At 48.2% G+C, this 23,434-nt stretch overlaps 1 protein-coding gene across 9 annotated transcripts in view; it reads left to right on the top strand.

Moving 5' to 3' along the window:
* The window catches only part of LOC119951075 (coiled-coil and C2 domain-containing protein 2A-like), a 610,180-nt gene that overhangs the window by 311,784 nt on the left and 274,962 nt on the right, over positions 1-23,434 (top strand). For all 9 annotated transcript variants that reach the window (XM_038774117.1, XM_038774121.1, XM_038774113.1 and 6 more), the window contains exons 20-21: positions 21,752-21,878; positions 22,112-22,315. In XM_038774117.1, coding sequence (XP_038630045.1) covers positions 21,752-21,878; positions 22,112-22,315 — 331 coding nt within the window. The remainder of the gene's footprint in view (positions 1-21,751; positions 21,879-22,111; positions 22,316-23,434) is intronic.

Here is a 23,434-nt window from a genome sequence, read left to right as displayed (position 1 = left end):
TTCAATTGGACCACTGTACCATTTATTTCAAGTGATAGCAGTCATTTGTCCTCATCAACCGAATTTACTTTAAATGGAATATCAGTTTGCACATTTTTCAGTGCTGAAGAATTTTTTGATGTCTCCAAAAAAGATTCTTTTCTTGTTATTACTCCAACAAACAATGATATTTCATCATTGAAGACTGTCTTCCACTGTGCTGACTTATCTGGGGTTAAGCTAGAGTAACAATTCTGGGCAAAGTGATTTGTTTTTCCTTTGGGCATCTGGGACAAAACTTGCCAAACACTGGTCACTGCCTTAATTTGTGCCTTTGACTACATCTTTTACACAGAAATACTTTGTCCTGATCTTTAACTGTTTGTTGGTGTGCGAGGAGCTACAGGAACTTTCTTGCCTTTTCTTGGACGTTTCCCATTTTTTTGAAAAAGGGTGACATATGGAATGCTTTCCTCCAAGAAGACTCAGCCATTACTGAGAAACATTTCAGAATGCTGGGCTGCTAGCTCGTGAACCTGACAAATCTTAATTGTTTGTTTCAAGGACAGCTTCCATTACCTCAGCAACCGTTCCGTCAGCTTATTTTCATTCACACCAAACACAATTTGGTCCCAAAGCATGGAAGATTCCAATGCAGAACAATTACAGGTTTTAGCTTTTAACTGTAAATAAGTGATGAAATGATCTTTGAATTCTTCTGTCTTCTGTAAACATGATCTAAACACACAGCATTCATAAATTTAATTCTTTCTGGGGGTGCATGTGCATTAAATCTTCGAATTACATTGTAAAATGTTTTACTATCTTCATCGTTTGCAAATTTAAATGTATTAAACACAACAATTGTTTCGGGCCCTGCTGCTGTTAGGAGCATCGCAACCTACGCAAATCTGATTGATTTTGTAAATTTATTGCAGTAAGAAACAGATTAAATTGTTGTTTAAACACACGACAGTTGCTGTCCACATGACCATGAAATCTGAGGTGGCTTCAGTGACTCCATGTAGTTCATTCTTGTAGTCTGCAAAATCTTCAAATTTCTGTGGACCTGTGGCAGGCTTCACTCGACAATGGGATAGTTTTTCTCAGTGTTTAATACCAAGTACCTGGTACCATGTGATGTTCTTGTCGAATGATCTAATTTATATTACAAGAACACTTGTAATTAAAGTTAAAAACAATTTATTAACATTAACTGTGGGTCAAATATATACAAACAGCAGATGAGTAATAGTATGACCATGCACAAGCAACCTCTTTCCCAGCCCCCTAGTCAGTCTGAGGTCACCTGACTCTAACATTCACTTATATACTAACGAGAGTCCTAGTGGTCAGGTGGTGAATTACAACACAACCATGATATCACTACACACCATGGCCTCGAGCATAGAGACCCAGGTTGAGACAAGAGGGGGCTTCCAGGACTGGCATGACAGGGGAGCCGGCCATGGCCCCATACCCAGGAGTAGCCCGGGGCCATTAGGCACCCCGAGGGAGGAGGAGGTGCTGGGGCTCATGACGGTGACTCCCACAGGAGAGATGGTGGAACATCCAGCGCCTCTGAACCTCCCTCCTTCATGTCCTTGATGCATCCATTGGGCAGCAGGCAGAACAGGATGACACCACGCCACCTAGGGCCAGGTCGGTCACCCCAGACGATGGTCGCCAAAGCGGGACTCAGGTCACAGAGCAGAATTCACAGCAGACCGCCTCCACACCTGATGTACTCCCTGGGGACCCACCTAGACAGAAAGTTAGGGCCTGTAAGCCCAAAACGCTAGACACCATTAGACCATAACATATTGGAGCAGAATTAGGCCAGTCGGCCCATTTAGTCCTCTCCACGATTCAATCATGGCTGATATTTTCTCATCCCCATTCTCCTGCCTGCTCCCTATAACCCTGATACCCTTATTAATCAAAAACCTATCTATCTCTATCTTAAAGACACTTAGTGATTTGGCCTCCACAGCCTTCAGCAGCAATGAGTTCCATAGATTCACCACCCACTGGCTGAAGAAATTATTCCTCATCTCTGTTTTAATGGATTGTACTTTTAGTTTGAGGTTGTGCCCTCTGGTTCTAGTTTTTCCTATTAGTGGAGACATCCTCTCCATGTCCACTCTATCCAGGCCTCACAGTATTCTGTAAGTTTCAATAAGATTCCCCCCTCATTCATCTCAACTCCAATGCGTACAGACCCAGAGTCCTCAACCGTCCCACTTAAGTTGGCATGGGTGCAGTGGATAGGATAGTGTTAGGGGCTAGGACACATGTATATATCACAGTACACACCTCTGTACACTAACGTTCTGACCTGCCTCAGTGCTCTGTCTGCAGGATGTGAGGGGTGGGCTAGGCTGGGAGCTAAGGGTGTGCCGGATGGGGGTGAGTTGTCACTCGTGGGAGGCACAGGCATTAGAGGTGGGCATAGGCCAGGGCCCCTAGGGCATTCACCGCCCTGATCCCCAGCCCTGCCCCCTAACACATCCACACCCACAGCACCACCTCACCTCTGCCAAACAAGGGTTCAAAATGACCGTGTGGTTGAATGGCCAGTTTGCATGCAGCAATCGAGGGCAGGAGTCAGATTCCGTCCAACGATGCAAAGCACTAGAGCTCATCGCGGGGCAGGTCACCATCATCTTCCATCCCATGGATCAGACTCGCTGACACTGCCAATACAAGGCCAAGCACCATGTAGTGAGGCATGTATGGAGCACAGAAGGGGTGCTTTGGTGTGGGGGAGGGGGGAGGAAGGGGGGGGGGCTGCAGGGAGGGTCAAGAGGTGCGATGGTGATGGGGGTGGGTACAGGGAGGGTGGACCAGGGAGAGGGTGTTTAGTTGGGGGTGGGGGAATGTGGGGGTGGTGAGACTAGACAGTAGGGCTGTCGGTGGCCATGCCCCTGCCACGGGGAACCTGGAGGTGATTAGATTTTCCTGTGCGCAGCAGCCCAGGTGCATACGTTGTGCGGCCTCCTGTGGCTTACCGGGCCCATGCCCTGCCTATCTTGGCCCTCCTCTGCATCCTGCTCATTGAACAAGGCTGCCGTTTGTCCTCTTCCTCCAGCATGTCGCCCTTCTGTCTCACGATGTTATGGAGGTTGCAACAGGCAACCATGACGTGGGAGACTCTCCAAGCACTACATTGGAGGTCCCCTCCAGAGCAGTCTAGGCACCTGAACTGTCATGAGCACGCCGATGCACCGCTTGATTACACCCCATGGTCGCTGCATGGGTGGTTGTCCGTGTTGGTCTGTGGCCTCTGAAAGGCATCATGAGCCACGACCACAGAGGATAACCCCTGTTTCCCAGGAGCCAATCCCTCACTTGGAGTGCACCTTGTAGGTGTTGGGAACTATGGAGTGTGCGAGGGTGATGGTGTCGTGCACAGTGCCCGGGTATCGAGCACAGATGTGCATCTCATGGTCACACATCAACTGCATGTTCATGTAATGGAACACCTTTCAGTAGCACCCCCTCAAATACCTGGAATAAATACCAGGAACAACATCAACCATGCTACATGACCTTATTTGATCTGACCAAGGCTTTTGACAGTCAATCAGGAAGTGTTATGGAAGAACCTGGCAAAGGATTCATCGACAACCTCCGACTTGACACAACATCGGCAACAGTCCTCACCGACTGAAACCAGACCAAAACCTTCAAGGTCAAGGCTGGAGTCAAGTGTGGATGCGTCATCACCCCCCACCCTGTTCTCCACCTTCATTGCCACCATCCTTCACCATGTCAAGAACAAGCTTTCCAGTGGAATGGACATCATCTACAGATGGCTGGAAAATGTTTCAACACCATCACCACTGCACCTGTTCACCTTCCCTGCACACTGCCCCCCCCCCCCCCCCCCCCCCCCCCGCACTGAAGCACCCACTCTGTGCTCCATACCTGCCACTACATAGTGCTGCCCCTGGGTGGGCATCATATGCGGGTCTGATCCATGGGATGGAAGATGATGGTGACCCGCTCTGCGATGAGCTCTAGTGCTTTGCATCGTTGGACGGACTTGAAATTTAAGAAGAAAATATACTGATGTCGCTGTGTGATATCCAGAAGTGGCTTCAGGAGAAGGTGGAGGATCTGGAGAACTGCTCCCGGAGACCTGAGGAGCGTGGGGTTGCCAGAGGGCATTGAGGGAGGGGACGCTGGCTTGTATGTGGCCAAGATGTTCTTCTCCAACCGTGATTTCCCACCTACATTTGTTAACAGGATCCTCAACTTCATGCGGTCCATCTCCTACGCCACTACCTTCACCACCTCCCCTCCCTCCCAGAACAAAGATAGATTCCCCCTCGTTCTCACATTTCACACCACCAGCCTCCGTATGCAAAGTATAATCCTCCGCCATTTTCACCAACTCCAGCGTGATGCCACCACCAAACACACCTTCCCTGCACTCCCTCTGTCAGCATTCCGCAAAGACCAACTCCCATCACCCATGGCACCTTCCCATGCAATCGCAGAAGGTGTAACGCCCGCCCCTTTACCTCTTCCATGCTTAAAACTCCAGGCCCAAAACACTCATTCCAGATTAAGCAGTGTTTCACTTGCACCTCTTTCAATTTGGTCTACTGCATTCGCTGCTCGCAATGTGGTCTCCTCTATATCAACCTTCGCATTCAGGATCCTGACCTTCCCGTTGCTTGCCATTTTAACACAATCTCTGCTCCCATGCCCACATGTCTGTCCTTGGCTTGCTGCAATGATCAAGTGAAGCTCAACGCAAACATGAGGAACTGTGGTGGTATGACTAGGAGGTTTACGGTACCTCAGAGTAGTGCTGCCATTGGTGCAGAGGACTCGCTGCCCATTGGCTCAGGCAGGTCATGTGTCTCTCTGCCAATTGGCCGAGGCTAGTCATGTGACTGCTCGCCGATTGGCCGAGAGGCCGGTAGCCCCTCCTATGAGGTGGGGTATAAGAACCCGCTGTCGGCCTTTCTCTGTAAGTCGACTGCCGAGCACACAACTAGTTCATTAAAGCCTGATATTTGGAACTGCTTCACGACTCGAGTCCAATTGATGGTACATCAATTTAATGAACTAGAATTTTGAAATGGAGCTACGGATCAAGCCAGACTGCCTCCGCATCAGCCCGCATGCTACAAACGCGTCAGCAACTTTTAAACATTGGCTGGCGTGCTTCAACAGCTACCTCACCACTACAGACAATCAAGCAACAAAGGAGCAGAAACTCCACATCCTCCACTCATGCGTGGGCACCGCCGTTTACTCGATGATTGAGGATGAACAGGACTATGACGCAGCCATGGATCTCCTAAAAGGACATTTTCTCAGGCCAGTAAACCAAGTCTACATGCGGCACCTCCTGGCAACAAGGCAACAATTCCCCAGTGAGTCCCTTGACGAGTTTTATCGGGCCCTCATTGTCCTGGGGAGAAATTGCGCCTGCCCGCAAGTTACCGCGGTGGAGACCCCCCCCCCCCCACGTGCGGCCGACGGGCGCAGCCATCTTGGGTCGGCACGGTGGACCCCACCAGTGAATACTCCATGGGAGAAGACGACTCAGAGCTCCTGCCACGATTCGCTGCAGTGACACTGGACCAATCGCGGCCCCGCACACTCTCCACGGCGACTACGCAAACCCTCCTAAACGGACACTTGATGATGAGCTGCCTACTAGACTCCGGGAGCACAGAGAGTTTTGTCTACCCTGACACGGTAAGACGCTGTGCGCTCCCTGTTCACCCGGTTAAGCACAAAATCGCTCTGGCTTCAGGTTCGCACTCCGTCCAAATCACCGGGTGCTGCGTAGCAGACCTCACGGTCCAGGGGAGGGTTTTTTAAAATTACAAACTCCTCGTCCTTCCCCGTCTCTGCGCACCGGCACTTTTAGGACTGGATTTCCAGTGCCATCTACAGAGCTTGACCTTCAAATTTGGCGGCCCTATTCCCCCCCCCCTTACTGTTTGCAGCCTCGCGTCCCACAAAGTAGACCCCCCTTTGTTTGCGAACTTCACCCCGGATTGCAAACCCGTCGCCACTAGGAGCAGACGATACAGTGCCCATGACCGGACCTTCATCAGGTCCGAGATCCAGAGGCTGCTGAAGGAAGGAGTCATTGAGACCAGCAACAGTCTCTGGCGAGCCCAAGTGCTGGTGGTTAGGACTGGGGAGAAAAACCGGATGGTCATTGACTACAGTCAGACCATCAACAGGTTTACGCAGCTGGACGTGTATCCTCTCCCCCGTATCTCCGACCTGGTTAACAGGATCGCAAAGTACAAAGTCTTCTCCATGGTGGATCTTAAGTCCGCCTATCACCAGCTGCCCATCCGCACGAGTGACCGAAAGTACACTGCGTTCGAGGCGGATTGGCGCATCTACCACTTTCAAAGGATTCCATTGGTGTCACAAATGGGGTCTCGGTCTTCCAACTGGAGATGGACCGAATGGTTGACCAATACGGTTTACGGGCAACCTTCCCGTATCTCGACAATGTCACCATCTGCGGCCACGACCAGCAGGACCATGACACCAACCTCCAAAAGTTCCTTCGTACCAGAAACAGGTTAACAGGATCGCAAAGTACAAAGTCTTCTCCATGGTGGATCTTAAGTCCGCCTATCACCAGCTGCCCATCCGCACGAGTGACCGAAAGTACACTGCGTTCGAGGCGGATTGGCGCATCTACCACTTTCAAAGGATTCCATTGGTGTCACAAATGGGGTCTCGGTCTTCCAACTGGAGATGGACCGAATGGTTGACCAATACGGTTTACGGGCAACCTTCCCGTATCTCGACAATGTCACCATCTGCGGCCACGACCAGCAGGACCATGACACCAACCTCCAAAAGTTCCTTCGTACCAGAAAACTCCTTAACCTCACATACAATAAGGATAAGTGCGTGTTTAGCACCGACCGTCTAGACATTCTCGGCTACGTAGTGCGTAATGGAGTGATAGGCCCCGATCCCGAACGCATGCGCTCCCTAATGGAACTCCCTCTCCCCAACTCCCTCAAAGCCCTCAAACGCTCCCTGGCTTCTTTTCTTATTAAGCCTAGTGTGTCCCGAACTAGGCCGACAAAGCCCGCCCCCTCATCCAATCCACCACGTTTGCCCTGTTGATGGAGGCCAGCCAGGCCTTTAGCCGCTTCAAAGCAGACATTGCAAAGGCCACGATGCGTGCTATCGACGAGTCCCTCCCATTCCAGGTCGAGAGCGACGCGTCCTATGTAGCTCTGCCGGCCACCCTGAACCATGCGGGCAGGCCAGAGTCGATTTGATGTTCCACTGGACTTTGTCGGAGTCTTCATGTTGTTCAGTGTTCCCTTGTACAATGTTGCATATTTTTGGTTTTCTTTCTTGTTTTGTTTGGTTTCTCGTTGTTCATAAGTGCATTGTGTGCGGTATTGTTGTTCTTTTGCACATTCGTCGCGGGCCAGTGGGCAGCCACCAGATATCTCGGTATACCTTGTTCTCTCTAGTCATACTACCAGTTTGACGCCCCCCCCCCCTTTCCTCTCCTCTCTCCCCCCCCCCCCCGGCTTCTTTCTCCACAAGGGGTGAATGTGGTGGTTTGACTAGGAGGTTTACGGTACCTCAGAGTAGTGCTGCCATTGGTGCAGAGGACTCGCTGCCCATAGGCTCAGGCAGGTCATGTGTCTCTCTGCCAATTGGCCAAGGCTAGTCATGTGACTGTTGGCCGATTGGCCGAGAGGCCGGTAGCCCCTCCTACGAGGCGGGGTATAAGAACCCGTACCAGCCGGCAGTCGGCCTTTCTCTGTAAGTCGACTGCCGGGCACACAACTAGTTCATTAAAGCCTGATATTTGGAACTTCTTCAACTCGAGTTCAATTGATGGTACATCAGGAACATCGGGCGAAATTCTCTGCAGAAACTGCGTCAGTTTCACCAGCTGCGGAAGTGGTGAGACCCGGCGTTTTTTGGAGGAGGAGGAGGAGAGAGACAGACCCGGCATTTGGGGGGGGGGTTCCGGCATGGGGGGGGGTTCCGGCATTTGGGGGGGGTTCCGGCATTGGGGGGGGGGGTTCTGGCATTTGGGGGGGGGTTGCGGCATCGGGGGGGGGGGGGGTTGCGGCATGGGGGGGGTTGCGGCATCGGGGTGGGGGGGTTGCGGCATCGGGGGGGGTTGCGGCATCGGGGGGGGGTTTGGGGGCAGCGGCGTGCAGAGAGGGGGGGCGACGGATGCCCGGGGCCAACGCACCGTTGCCCCCCCCTCTGTACGCCGCTGCCCCCTACCCCAACCACCCCCCCCCCTCACCACCTCTACCTCCCTCCCCACCACCCCTACCCCCCTCCCCACCACCCCTACCTCCCTCCCCACCACCCCTACCCCCTCCCTACCCCCCTCCAACGCCGCCCCCCCCCATCTCTCGCAATGCCGCAACCCCCCCTCCTCAATGCCGGGTCCCCCCCCTCAATGCCGGGTCCCCCCCCCTCAACGCCGGGTCCCCCCCCCTCAACGCCGGGTTCCCCCCCCCTCAACGCCGGGTCCCCCCCCCCTCAACGCCGGTACCCACACCCCGTCCCCCTCCCTCTGAAGGCCGGTACCCACACCCCCCCCTCTCTCCTCCTCCCCCCTTCCTTCCTCCTCCCCCCCTTCCTTCCTCCGTCCCCCCTTCTTCCTCCTCCCCCCCTTCCTTCCTCCGTCCCCCCCCTTCCTTCCTCCCCCCCTTCCTTCCTCCGTTAGTGGGGGGGGGGGTGCGGCGTTAGTGGGGGGTGGGGGGTGGGGGGGTGCGGCGTTGGAGGGGGGTAGGGGTGGTGAAGGGGGTAGGGGTGGTGAGGGGGGGTTGGGGTAGGGGCAGCGGTGTGCAGAGGAGGGGGGCGACGGATGCCCGGGGCCAACGCACCGTCGCCCCCCCTCTGCACGCAGCTGCCCCTACCCCAACCCCCTCCCCAACCCCCTACCCCAATCCCCTCCCCCAACCCCCTCCAACGCCGCACCCCCCCACTAACGGCGCACCCCCCCCACTAACGGAGGAAGGAGGGGGGGAGGAGGAAGGAAGGGGGGGAGGAGGAAGGAAGGGGGGGAGGAGGAAGGAGGGGGGACGGAGGAAGGAAGGGGGGGAGGAGAAAGGAAGGGTGGGAGGAGGAAGGAAGGGGGGGAGGAGGAAGGAAGGGGGGGAGGAGGAAGGAAGGGGGGAGGAGGAAGGAAGGGGGGACGAGGAGAGGGGGGGGTGTGTGGGTACCGGCCTTCAGAGGGAGGGGGACGGGGTGTGGGTACCGGCGTTGAGGGGGGGGACCCGGCGTTGAGAGGGGGGGGTTGCGGCGATGAGGGGGGGTTGCGGCGTTGAGGGTGGGGGGTTGCGGCGTTGCAAGAGATGGGGGGCGGCGTTGGAGGGGGGTAGGGGTGGTGGGGAGGGGGGTAGGGGTGGTGGGGAGGGGGGTAGGGGTGGTGGGGAGGGGGGTAGGGGTGGTGGGGAGGGGGATAGGGGCGTTGGAGGGAGGTAGGGGTGGTGAGGTGGTTGGGGTAGGGGGCAGCGGCGTACAGAGGGGGGGGCGACGGTGCGTTGGCCCAGGGCATCCTTACCCCCCCCTGCACGCCGCTGCCCCCAAACCCCCCCGATGCCGCAACCCCCCCCCGATGCCCCCCCCGAATGCCGCAACCCACCCCCCCGATGCCGCAACCCACCCCCCGATGCCGCAACCCACCCCCTGATGCCGCAACCCACCCCCCCCCCCATGCCGCAACCCACCCCCCGATGCTGCAACCCACCCCCCGACACTGAACGGCGTCAACCATCATCAATGGTTGACGCCGTTTTAAAGCAACTGTGATTTTCGCCGACGTGACCCGTGGCCACGTCGGCGGGACTTCGGCCCATCCGGGCCGGAGATATGTGGAATCTAAAAAAAAAATGAAATCCCGCCGGCGCCAGCTGTTTTCAGAGGCTGCCGGCGGGATTTGTACAGCGCCGGTTTTTGGCCGGTCAGAGATTTAAAAACCCTGTGGGAGCGGGAATAACGCCGCTGCCGGCCGATTCTCCGACCCTGCGTGGGGTCGGAGAATCCCGCCCATCATCTCATCTTCCGGAGAGGCAGCCTTCTGGCCTCAACTTCGACTTCAACAACTTCAGATGATTAGCTCCACCCCACCTTGACCCCTTTGTTTTCATTCCATTTCATTTTAACTGTCTTTTACCTTTTATTTCTTTATCTTTTTGTATATTTCCTCCCCCATCTTATCCCCCGTTTCCTTACCTTTTCTTCCATTTTCTCCCTTTTTTCTCATTTTACCTCTCTCCCACCCATGTACCCCCTCCCTCCCCATCTACATCTGTCACAGCTTACCCTCTGATTTTAGTTTCTCTGCTGTTTGGTCTTTCATACTTTTTATTCTCTCTTGGGCTGCCATTAGCACTCTTTTCCCTTGGTTTCTGTTACTCATCTTTCATTCCCTTATCCTACAGTATAAATATCTCACACTTTCTGTGCTGACAAAGGGTCAGCTTTAGCTCTTTTCTCTTATATATACTGCCAGACCTGCTGAGATTTTCCAGCATTTTCTCTTGGTTTCAGATTCCAGCATCCGGAGTAATTTGCTTTTATGATGGAGAAGTTGCTGGGAGAGGGAATCTTCAAACGGCCCCTGGAGGTGGACCAGTTGCAAAGGGTGCTGATGAGGAAGTCGCAGGGTAACGAGCCGTTGAGGGCGATGGTGGTGCGATTGCACCAGTTTCTGGACAAGGAGCGGTTCCTGAAGTGGGCCAGGCAGACGCAGTGGTGTACCTGGGAGCGTAGTGAACTTCGAGTGTACCAGGAGCTGGGTGTGGATCTGGCTAAGGCGAGAGCAGGCTTTAACAAAGTGAAGGCTGCCCTCTTTAAGATGGGGGTGCTATGGGATGCTATAGCCGGCTTGCCTCTGGGTGACCTACAGTGTTCGTGAATATTATTTTGGGATGCCTGAGGAAGCGGTGGAGTTTGTGAGGGACAATGCACTGGCAGTAGATGGAGGACATTTAACTTTGGAGAAGGTACTTTTCTCTTCTTTGGGGGCCATTGTCCTCTGCTCTTCAGTGGGGGTTGGGGGTTGTTCTTTTCTCTTTCGGTCTTTGCATGTTGTTGTTTGCACCAGGATAGTGTTTGATCAGGGAGGGGAGGGAAATCAGTGGGGGGTAGGATGCTGGGTGCCATGGACGGGGGCTGCCAGGCTAGCAGGGTATCCGAGGGTGGACCTCAGGGATTGCAGGGCATGTGCTGGAGGCTGGCCCAGCAGGGGCTAAGGTTGATCAGTGGGGGGAGGGGAGGGGGGGAATGGTGTGTGTCCCGACCAGGCTGAACGTGAGAGGGTGGAATGAGCCGGTCAAGAGGGCTGGAGTGTTTGCGCATCTGAGGAGCTTAAAGGCGGATGTGGCATTCTTTCAGGAAACGGACCTGAAGATCGGGGATCAGACTAGGCTCAGGAAAGAGTGGGTAGGGCAGTTATTCATTCTGGTCTGGATCTGAAGATGAGGCCGGGTGGCGGTCTTGATAAATAAAAAGGTAGCTTTTGAGGTGGGGAGCATAGTGGCGGACTCCGAGGGGAGGTTTGTTATGGTGAGTGGGAAATTGGCGGGGATGCCGGTGGTGTTGGTGAATGTTTATGCCCCGAATGGGGTCGATGTGGAGTTTATGAGGCAGGTACAGGGGAAAATCCAGGACCTGGATTCGCATCAGTTGACAATAGGGGGAGTTTTAACACGTTTCTGGAGCCAAAGTTAGATTGGTCCAGCCCAAGGTCGGGGAGGGTGTCAGCGGTGGCAAGGGAACTGAGAGGGTTTATGGAGAGCATGGGTGGTTTTGGAAGCCGATGGTGAAGGAATTCTCATTTTCTCCCATGTGCGTAGGGTGTACTCCCGGATCAACTATTTTGTGTTGGATAGGACGTTGTCGGCATGGGTGGTCACCTCGGAGTACTCAGCAATTGTTGTTTCGGACCATGCGCCACATTGGGTGGACTTGCAGATGAATCGGGGGGGGGGGGGGGGGGGGGGGGGGTTACAACGCCCGCAGTGGAGGTTGGATGTGGGGCTGTTGGGAGATGAGGAGGTTTGTAAGCGGGTGAGGGCTGCTATTCGGGGATCTGTGGAACTGAATGGCTGGTTTTGGCCGCCAAGCTGTGGGAAGTGCTGAAGGCAGTAGTAAGGGGGAGTTTGTTTCAATACGGGCGCACAGAGGTAAGACAGAGCGGACAAAGATGGCGAGGTTAGTGGAGGAGATTTTGATGGTGGATAGGAAGTATTTGGAGGCCCCAGAGGCGGGGCTGTTGAGGCAACGACAGTAACTTCAGATGGAGTTTGGGTTGATATCCACTTGTAAGATGGTAGGACAGTTGAGCAGAGCTAAAGGCAAGCAGGATGTTGGCACATCAAGAGACTGGGGGAGTTGCCATTTAGAGTAGTGGGAGTGAGCTTTCGATATTTGGATAATCAGGTGGCACAGGGATGGGAGTATTTGCACAGGCTGAATTTGGCTCGGTTGGTGGAACAGATGAAGGGGGATGTTAGGAGGTGGACTGTGCTCTCGCTGTCACTGGTAGGATATGTGCAGTCAGTGAAAATGCCGGTTCTTCCGAGATTCTTGTTTGTGTTCCAGAATCTCCCAACCTTCATCCCTACGTTTTTTTTATAGGAGGGTGAATGCAGTAATTTGGGGTTTATTTGAACGGTTAAAGCCCTTCCGGGGGAAGAAGGTGCTGCTGGAGTGGGGTCGAAGAAGGGGGGGGGGGGGGGGGGCGTTAGTTCTTTCAAATTTGATGAATTACTATTGGGTGGCGAATATAGCCATGGTTACGAAGTGTGCAATTGGGGAGGGGTCGGTATGGGATCAGATGGAGGCAGCCTCTTGTAAAGCACTGTTGACAGCGCCTCTGCCATTCTCAGCGGCCAGGTACTCCACAAATCCAGTAGTGGTGATGGCCGCGAGGTTGTGGGAACAGTGGCGGCAGCACTGAGGGATCGATCTGTGGGAATCATAGGTTTGTTCTGGGGGGACTGGACGGGGGGAGGGGGCGGGGGGTTTGGGGATGGCAACGGGCGGAGATAGAGCAATTTGGGGCAGCTATTTGTTGGGGGCAGCTTCTCGAACTTCGAGGGATTGGTGAAGGAATTTGAGTTGCCCGCTGGGAACGGGTTCCGGTATTTAGTCCGGAAGCAGGTGCCGTCCTTTCCTCACCTGCCATCCCAGGGGCTACAGGACTTTGTGGTGTCAAAAACAGGGGTAGATGAGGGTAAATGTCAGATATTTATCAGGAGTTGATGGATTGGGAGGAAGCCCCGACAGGGGTAGTGAAGCGGAAGTGGGAGGAAGAGTTGGGAGGGAGGTGGAGGCTGGGGTATGGCAGGAGGCTTTGAGGAGAGTGAACTCATCCTTTTGTGTGCTAAGCTTAGCCTTATTCAATTCAAGATGGTCCACATGACACATATGACTGTGACCCGAATGAGCAGAGTTTTTTAAGGGGTGGAGGATAGGTGTGGTCGATGTGCGGGTGGGCCTGTGAATCGTGTCCTCATATTTTGGGCCAAGCTTGGGGGATTCTGCCAGTGGTTTACCGACGTTATGTCGGAGGTCTTGAGGGTGAAGGTGGTCCCGAGTCCAGAAGTGGCGATCTTTGGAGTGTCAGAAGATCCGGGGGTCCAGGGGGCGAGAGAGGCCTTTGCCTTCCTGGTAGTCCAGAGAAGGATCTAATTGGCATGGAGGGTCTCGAGGCCACCGGATCTGGAGGTGTGGATGAGTGACCTGGCAGAGTTTCTCAGGCTGGAGAAGATAAAGTTCGCTTTGAGAGGGTCTGTGGAGATGTTTGCCTGGAGATGGCAGCTGTTCATCGACTTCTTTGAGAACAGTTAAGATGTCAGCATTGGAGGGGTGTAAAAAAAGAGGTAGAGGTGTTGGGGAGCGGGAGGCGGGATGGTGGGGGGTTTGGTATTTAGTTAGGTTGATTACTTGCAGCCCTGTTGACTTATTTTGTTTTATGGTTGTGTTTGATGTGTAAATTTATAATGCCTCAATAAAATATTTAAATAAAAAGATAAATGGAGAAACCTTCCCTACGTGGCAAGCTACCTCTCATCTTCCAGATGGTGACAAAATGTTTATTGAGTAATATATAACTAGTGAGTTCATTCACTTCAATATTAAACTCCTAAAGCAAGTAAGTAAGTTTAGATTAAATTAACAATTATAATTATAATACACTACTCTGATCTAATCACGTTTTCACTCTAGCTATTCTCCACACACACACTAACTAAGAAAGAGCAGGAATCTCCTTTTATGGGTCCTGTTAGTGTTGTCATCTGGTGATCATTTGTCTGTACTTACTTTACATTGACTGAGCATGTCTTAGCACATACAGAGATCGCTACATCATCTATGCTGAGATCCAACATCCTATCCAATCCGTGAATGCCACCTTTGAATGCCTATTGTTGAGTGTCTTCAATGACCACTATGTCTGTACTGATACCAAGATCCTCGTGAACAAGGTAGTCATCCTCCCAACTCTTCTATGCAGCTCAGAAACTTGCAGTACATGCAGGCGCCACTTCAAGGTCCTGGCGAGGTGACATCAACGTTGTTCGAGATGGATTCTCCGCATCAGCTGGGAGGACAGATGTACTAACATCAGTGTGCTTAAAGGAGCCAAGAGTATCAGCATCAAGGTCATGCTCATTTAAAACCAAATCCATTGGGTCAGCCATGTACTGAGGATGTCAGAGTTCCGACTGCCAAAGCAAATCATCGCCCAGCTCAAGGAAGGCTCCCGAAGAAGAGGAGGAGAAAGGAAGCACTTGAAAGACACGCTGAAGGCTTACCTCAAGAAATACTACATTGATGTCAATGCCTTGGCGACCCTTGCTCAGAAGAGACCTCCTTGGAGGAACCTCCTGATTGAAGGGATAAAATTCTTCGAGCACACTAGGCGGCAGGAGAACGTCCAGAAATGGAATCGGAGAAAGAAATACCAGTGATCTCGAATCCAAGCAGCAATTCAACTTCCAGAAAACAGCTGCCAAATGTGTGGTCGGAGATGCGGCTCTAAGATCTGGCTCACTGGCCGTGCAAGCACCCACAGTACCCATGATCAGTGACATGGAGTTTCTTAGATGGACAATTGTCATGTAAGAGTACTTTTAAGAAATAGGTGTTTATAAATGGGTGTGTATATAAATATCTCTAGTGAGAGCACCTTTAAGAAATGGGTGTTTCTTAACTGCAGTGATGTTAGAGAGTGGGTGGAGCTGGGCTGTCTGTCAGCTTTTTACTTTCGTTTTAGGCTGTTGGCTGCAGGGTGTGTTTTAGTTTCGTTTTCAGAGCTGGATAGCTGCAGTCACAGCCAGAAGGTGTATGAATCTCTCTCTGTAATCTAGACTGTAAATCGATCTTGGTGATTTAAAACTAATAATAGTAGTGACTTTAACCTGATGTGCATCTGGTAAAAGGTGTTTTATGTCTGATGGATGTTAAAAGGAAAGCTTAAAGGATACTTAGTGTTGTATTCTTGGTAGTTGTATTTGAATGAATGGTTGCTAAGATGATGTTCACTGTATGTTTTTAAAAAGGTTAACTTGAGTTCATAAAACAAACATTGTTTTGCTTAAAAGAATACTTTCCCATTTCTGCTGTACCAAACCTGTAGAGTGGGCATTGTGCTCCCCACACCATGATCTATTAAAAGTTGTGGGTCAGGTGAACTCCATGATACACTTTTTGGGGTTCTCTAAACCCTGGCCTTTAACAAATTGGGGGATTGAGGGGGCTAAAAGTCTATCTATTGGATTGGCTTTGTGAACTTAAAGACAGTGAGGGGTGAGTAGATGTGGTTGCTTTTCAGGTGTGGTATTTTAGTTTCAGTAGGGAGTGTGTTGTGGACAATGCCTCTTTCAGAGGTTCTGAAGTTCTTGGGGGTGGAGACGGTCACACGCAGTACCTTACGGACAGAGACTAAAAGCAGACTGTTCGATTTGGCAAAAACATTGCAGTTAACATTACCTGTCAAAATGTGAAAAGATGAGGTAATTATGGCGGTGGCTAAGCATTTAAAATTGCCTGAGATACAGTTTGACACTTGAAAACAGCAAAAAATCAGTTATGAATTAAATAAATGGAACATGAGAAAGAATTAAAGCAGCTTGAATACGAAAGAGAGAGAGAGGAAAAAGAAAGAGAAAGAGAGAGAGAAGAAAAAGAAAGAGAGAGAGGAAAAAGAGAGAGAAGAAAGGAAAACAGAAAGAATAGCCCTGGCAGAACAAAAAGAAAGAGAAAGGGAGATACATATCAGGGAAAAAGATAAAGAGAAAGAGTTTGAACTTCAGAAAATGGCCTTGAAACATGACAGTCAGTTAAAATTGGCAGACATAAAGGGAAACATACAGTTGGTGGATAGTGATGAGGATAATAAGAAAGAGCGTCATAGTCGAAGGCTTATTGGGAATCTATTTAAATATGTCCAAACATTGCCAAGGTTTGACGAGCAGGAGGTCAGAGCCTTTTTCATTTCATTTGCGAAGGTAGTTAAACAAATGAAATGGCCACAGGACATGTGGGTATTACTGATTCAAACAAAGCTGGTAGGTAGGGCTAGTGAAGTGTTTGCATCACTACCGGAGGAGGTATCTGGGACGTATGAGGAGGTGAAAAAATCTATCTTAGGTGCATATGAACTAGTGCCTGAAGCTTACAGACAAAGGTTTAGAAATTTAAAGGAAGGAATTTGGTCAAACATGCATGGAGTTTGAAAGGCTCAAACAGAGTAATTTTGATAGGTGGATAAGGGCTTTGAAAGTAGACCAAACGTATGAAGCTCTCAGAGAAATTATACTTCTGGAGGAGTTTAAAAATTCAATTCCTGATGTAGTGAGAACTCGTGTGGAAGAGCAGAGGGTTAAAACTGCGAGATTAGCAGCAGAAATGGCAGGTGATTATGAATTAGTTCATAAATCAAAGCTCGGTTTCCGACATCAGTTTCAGCCTGTGAGGGATAGAAACTGGGGACATGAGAAATACTCAAGTGGGAAAGGTAAAGGTGATCTAATGGGTGATTATAAGGAGAGTGTACCTCAGATTTTAAAAAAATCCAGGAGGGTGGAAAAGAAATTAAAAGTTTCAAATGTTTTCACTGTAATAAACTAGATAATGTAAAGTCACAGTGTTGGTGGTTGAAGAAAAGCACTGGGAAGGCTGATGTGGTAAAACAGGATAAGATAGTGGGGTTTGTTAAAGTGGTAAAGGAAAGCCCAAGTGAAGTGAAGGAGGTGCAAAAGATTGTACAGCCTGATCATGAGGTGATTGATAAGAAGGTGCCAGATCTCTTTAAACAATTTACTTGTGTGGGTAAAGTTTACTCATGTGTATCAGGAGGAGCAGGTAAAGAAGTCATAATTTTTAGAGATACGGGAACTAGTCAATCTTTAATGATGTGGAGATGCCGGCGTTGGACTGGGGTGAGCACAGTAAGAAGCCTCACAACACCAGGTTAAAGTCCAACAGGTTTGTTTCAAACACGAGCTTTCGGAGCGCAGCTCCTTCCTCAAGTGAATGGAGAGGTATGTTCCAGAAACATTTATATACTCTGACTTTGTCTATATAAATGTTTCTGGAACATACCTCTCCATTCACCTGAGGAAGGAGCTGCGCTCCGAAAGCTCGTGTTTGAAACAAACCTGTTGGACTTTAACCTGGTGTTGTAAGACTTCTTACAATCTTTAATGGTAAGAGATGAGGAGTAATGTAGTTTGGGAAGAATGTTGCCAGAAAAGGTGGTAATATGTGGAATTCAGAGTGAGAGGAGTTGCGTTCCATTATATAAGGTAAGGTTGCAAAGTCCAGTGAAGAGTGGTGAAATGGTAGTAGGAGTAATAGAGAAACTATCTTGTCCAGGAATACAGTTTATCTTGGGTTATGATATAGCTGAATCGCAGGTGGGAGTGATGCCTACTCTGGTTGATAAACCAGTGGAAAATCAGACAACTGACGTGTTGATGGACGAATATCCTGGGATTTTTCTGGATTGCGTAGTAACAAGGTCGCAAAGTCACAGGTTAAGACAAGAGGAGAAATCAAAGAGTGAAGATGAAGTTGAAGTGCAATTATCAGAAACGATTTTTGATCAGATGGTTGAAAAAGAATAAGAACAGGTGGAATATGAGGCGGATATTATTAGTTCAGGAAAACTGGCGGAGTTACAGCACAAATATGTAGAAATAAAACGGATGTATCATAAAGCATGCACGGAAGAGGAATCTGAGTGTATACCCGAGTGTTATTATTGTAAAAGTGATGTCTTGATGAGAAAATAGAGACATTTACATATGCAGGCGAATGAAAAGTGGGCAGAGGTTCATCAAGTAGTATTGCCGGTAGGGTATAGAAAGGAGGTGTTGCGAGTTGCACATAAGGTACCAGTGAGAGGTCATTTGGGAATAATGAACAGGTGAACTCCATGATACACTTTGGGGTTCTCTAAACCCTGGGCCATAACACAATCATACTCATTAGTGAGTGATTGCCAAAGATGAAGGCTATCACACTCAACAACATGGTGTTCTGTGCTAAACTGGCACCCATATCATTAAAACTGCAGGCATATGGAGCCAAATTTTGGAAGCATAAATATTTTAAAACACCTTTGTTTACAATGCTAGATAACTGCAGTCAATGTTTCTGATCTATCTGAGATATTACCTGAGGTTAAGTTATTAATTTCCATTTTGGAGGTGGGAATCAGGAGTCAGGGCATCTCCCAATTTTGTGATCCTACCTCTTGACCAGCAATGCCTGCCCAATGCTATCTACATAGTTTAGTGTGGACATGGCCTGGAGTCAGGGCCACCACCTCCCGCAAAAGCCCTGATGCAGAATGGAGGTGGGCAAATGCTGAGGCAGCAGGTTGAAAGGCCCACACCTCTTCTCTGGAACATCAAACTAGTTCTGTAGATGCGTTTGAGGCCTGCTCACCCTTATTCCCCTACTCTCTCACACCCAGCCTCAGTGTGTTCCCTGATATTCTCCACTCAACCTCCATGCCTCCCCATTTCCCTCTCACCTCCAAATATTCTCATCCTGTCATGCCCACTCACTCAATATCCACTATGTGTAGAACTCATGATCTCAACAATAACATTGGAACGTTTTTGAGATGGACCCAAAACTATCAACATTAACAAATAAACAGTCATTCAACAATTACTTCAAAAACCCATAATCTTATTCGAAGTTCCTAAAACGGTCGTGTTAAACAAACTCACGATCCCCTTCACAGTTGTATCAAAAGCTGATTGGAACTCAGGAATTGATAATGAGAGTCCATTGAAAACTTTGTCAACAAAGCCTGCAGATCTGAACAGATTAAAGCCACTGAAGTCATTCAAAGGGTTCAGCCATCTGTTCAAGCTTTGTATCAGGGAAAAAGATTTCCTGGCTAAAATTCAATGAAAATCTATAAAGGGACAATTGACAGGTTAATCTGAATTTAATTGTTGTTCAATGTAGAAGAGCATTTTCCAGTAGCTTATGCTCTCTAACGGATCTGAAGACTATTTAACTTTCACAATGTTGCTCCATTTAATGATCATGCATCTTTTCAGAATAAAACATTCTGGTAAATCATTATAACTTATAGGACATTTCACCATAACATATTACATTGGCAATGTGTTTGGAACTTACCTGCTAAATATTTCCCACCTCCAGAGCAGATAGTCCCCATGGTTCATGACATTCTGAGCTGGTGTGAACCATGTCACTTTCTGAAGCCTGCCCAACTCTCAAAAAACTTGCGGGAGTTTGAAATACTTTGCAATGTTGGGAAAGCTATGTGTCTGCTTGCAACCTGCACCCGTATTCCATGCCTTACAAAATTGACAGTAATGGGTGGCATGGTAGCACAATAGTTAGCATTGTTGCTTCACAGCGCCAGGGACCCGGGTTCGATTCCTGGCTTGGGTCACTGTCTGTGCAGATTCTGCACGTTCTCCCTGTGTTTGCATGGGCTTCCTCCGGGTGCTCCGGTTTCCTCCCACAAGCCCAAAAAGATGTGCTTGTTAGGAGAATTGGACACTCTGAATTCTCCCTCTATGTAACCAAACAAGCGCCGGAGTGTGGCGACTGGGGGATTTTCACAGTAACTTCATTGCAATTTTAATGTAAGCCTACTTGTGACAATAATGAAGATTATTATTATAAGGGCAGTAATCCTGGAATTGGATGCCACCAACTTTATTTAAAACCCACCTGACTTGGCTCCAATTGAGGGTGGAAAAATCTAGCCCCAAATGTCTGATGATCACTCCCTTATGTCGAAATCTGCACTACTTAATGTATGGCACAATCTTGGAGCATTGCAATAACACACCTTTGTTACATTGACATATATTTAATATATATATTGCTGCAATATTCAAGGTGTTGTAGTGTCATGGAAAGTTTTCCCCTCTGCAACTGATTCATTGTGTTCTAAATAGGAATTTTATGTTATGTTTCAGGGCTATCTCTTTAATTTAAGCGAAAATGGAGAAATGAAAGGGGTCATACGATCTGCTCAAAATTCTGTCCAACAAAAAGCCTGGGTGACTTGCTTATTACAGGTCAAAGGGGGTCCCAATTGTCTTACAGTGAAGAAGATGCTCGATGTTCACACCTGTAGACAGTAAGAGCAATTGTCTTGGCTATGGGAGAACAGTCAGACTCAATCTCACAGGGAATTTTGAAGTGTGCCAGTCTTTATAAATGGTTATATTTTAAGCTGTCTATTTAATTCCAAGCCAGAATTGGTTGGGGCTTTAGAGGATAGGCAATTACAATTTCTTCCTGAATACAAGGCTCATGTGATTCATGTTGCCATGGAGATAAGCTTGGGAAGAAGAGTCCATAGTAATGTATCAGGTTACGGGGATTCCTAAGGTATCGCTGAGGCGTGTTGACTCGAGTCTGCAAGAATCTGAGAGAGGGCAAACAGAAAAAATTAGGCACTCAGTCCTGTAATGGGAGCAGAGCAAATGCTGTCCTTATTGTTCGTCACACAGAATGCTCTGCTCAGTTTGAAGAGATTGAGTTCATGAAGATCTAAAAAAGGCTGGATGGTTCACTTAGCTTAGGCCAAGGGAAAGGAAGTGCCAGTGTAACCCTTGTAGTGAACGTCAGTTTCAGCAATATAAGTTACCCGGCTGGGAAAGGAAATAGGAAGCAACCAGAGAATAGTTCTGCACTGGTTCTGGCAGAATAAAGTTTTCATTTGAAGGACGGCATAAAATATAACTGTGGTCTTTTTTTTAAGTCCTTTTAAAATTTAAATGGAGAAACCTTTCTGTAGTTTGGAGTATATGTTGCTTTAAAAATAGTGTTTAGTCAGTGATGCTTTTATTTTGTTACAAAAAAGTCTTAAAACTTGAAATCTTGTGTGGTCCTTTGCGTCAGTCACTGTAAATTCAAATATCTTTTTAAAAGTTATTGGTTTAAATAGAGATCAGACAAGAGACAAGGGCCACAGTAATCTTGTGAGTTAAAATCCCACTGGTCATTCACAACTAGTTCTGATATTTCTGGGTTTTGGATTGTTTTTATGATTTTTCTGCCTCCCTCTTGTTGGTGTTGCACAGGGAATTTGTCAGAATGTGCTGGAGCTTCAACTGAACGTTCTTTACAGTAATTTCACTGCAGTCAGCATACAGAGGAAATTCAAAGATGCTGTAAAAGCAAGATCTGTCAGTAGCATAAGTAAACCTTGAAAACTCATATGACAAAATAGTTTTCTATTTTCACTTAATGTCAGCATGGATGCTATTGCCTCAATTGGGATGTCTTGGTTGAATGACTTGCGGAAACTTGCTGAATGGGCGAGAAAGGCCAGAGTAGATCCCAATGATCCTCAGAATTCAGATTTAATGCAAGTAATTAAGGTTAGTGTAAAAATTCTATACACTTTCATTGAACAGAACCATGACCTTAATTTTAAATAATACACATTCTATGTTTCTTTTCATTTTAAAGTGAAAGATTGTTGTCAAAACCCTCCATAAGTGATAACTAAATAATAATATTTACCATGAGTTTATAGTTACTTTGATTTTTCCATAAAACATTTAGATTAAATTAAAGGATGTCATTTACACTTCTGTTTTGTTTTCAACAGTACGCAACTGAACAGGGCCAGTATGCACCTGAATACTTCAGATTAGAGCAATTACAAGACGAATTTGACTTTGTGACTGATAAAAAACTGGAGCTCTCGAAACGTTTTCGCCTATTGATGCTTAGAAATTCTGGAATTCCTGAATATTGTTGCTTCAAGCAAGTGCCTCCGTATGAAAGGGAGATTTCTGACAATATTTTCCAGGTGAATAACTATGTTGTTTCTCAAAAAATAAAAATGATACATTGATGGTAAGGATATTGCAGCAGTGCTAAATGTAGAGGAGAAATCTGGGGAAGATATTAAGTAAATACATTGCATTGATTCTACAAACTTCACTGGAAATAGGTAAGAAAACAAGAATAGAATGGGGAACAAATATTAGAAACAGAAATACTTAAAAAATCTCACTTGGCTTCAATGGTATGCTGTTGAAGAAGTCAGAGAGGAAATAAGAGACTTTGGTCATAATTTTCTGGACTTTTTAAGCATATGCTGTGGAACCAGATAATAGTGAGATTACAATGCAGTTGCTTGAAAGTACAAGTGCATGTAGACAGAACAATAAAAAGGATGAGCAGCATTTTGTGTTTTATAAATAGGGTGTAGAGTACAAGAAAAATGAAGTCATAATAAATTTGTATAGAACATTGTTTTTGCACTTTTCCAACAGGTGAATGACTAAATGGCTTCCCTTTTTCCAACTCCTTTTTTGGCTGCAAAGGTTTTTTTAAAGGAATGTTGCCACTTTCTTTGCTGAAGTTTTCCAGACAGGTTGACTCCACTTATGGTCATTTATGTGCTGTGACTATAAAATATATCAATAGATAGGTTTTCTTGGGTTTTTAATAGAAAAGCAAATAGTATTTAATGCACTTAACTTGATCTAAGAAAAATTATGAAAATACTCCTATTTACACATGCCCATACACAAGAAGGATAGATACTTGAAAGTTAAATAAATATTAAAGTGATGTGGCTCTCGTGATGACTTGGGCATATCAAGGCTCGGCTCGCTGGTCCTGTTTCAGTGTTGAGGTGGTTTAAAGATGTTGACAGACAATTTGTTGAGTTTTTTGGAGACAGCAACTGCTCAGTTGAATTCCTTTTAAAATCTCTGCCTGCAACATATGGACAGAAAAACAGCAGAACGGGGTTCAAGCTTGCAAGATGTGTGGAGAGAGAGAGAATGAGGCTGAAACAGGAGTCTTGAAAATTCTTCACCTTTTCTGCTTCTGTCTCTGATCTGTATAGAACAGTTTCTTCAGCACAAGTAGAACTAGCTGTCATGATATGTTATCCTCTCTCTCTCTCCAACTGACC

Source organism: Scyliorhinus canicula, chromosome 16 (genome assembly GCF_902713615.1).
Source record: "Scyliorhinus canicula chromosome 16, sScyCan1.1, whole genome shotgun sequence".
Classification (NCBI taxonomy): domain Eukaryota; kingdom Metazoa; phylum Chordata; class Chondrichthyes; order Carcharhiniformes; family Scyliorhinidae; genus Scyliorhinus; species Scyliorhinus canicula.
This window is presented reverse-complemented; position numbering and strand designations above follow the sequence as displayed.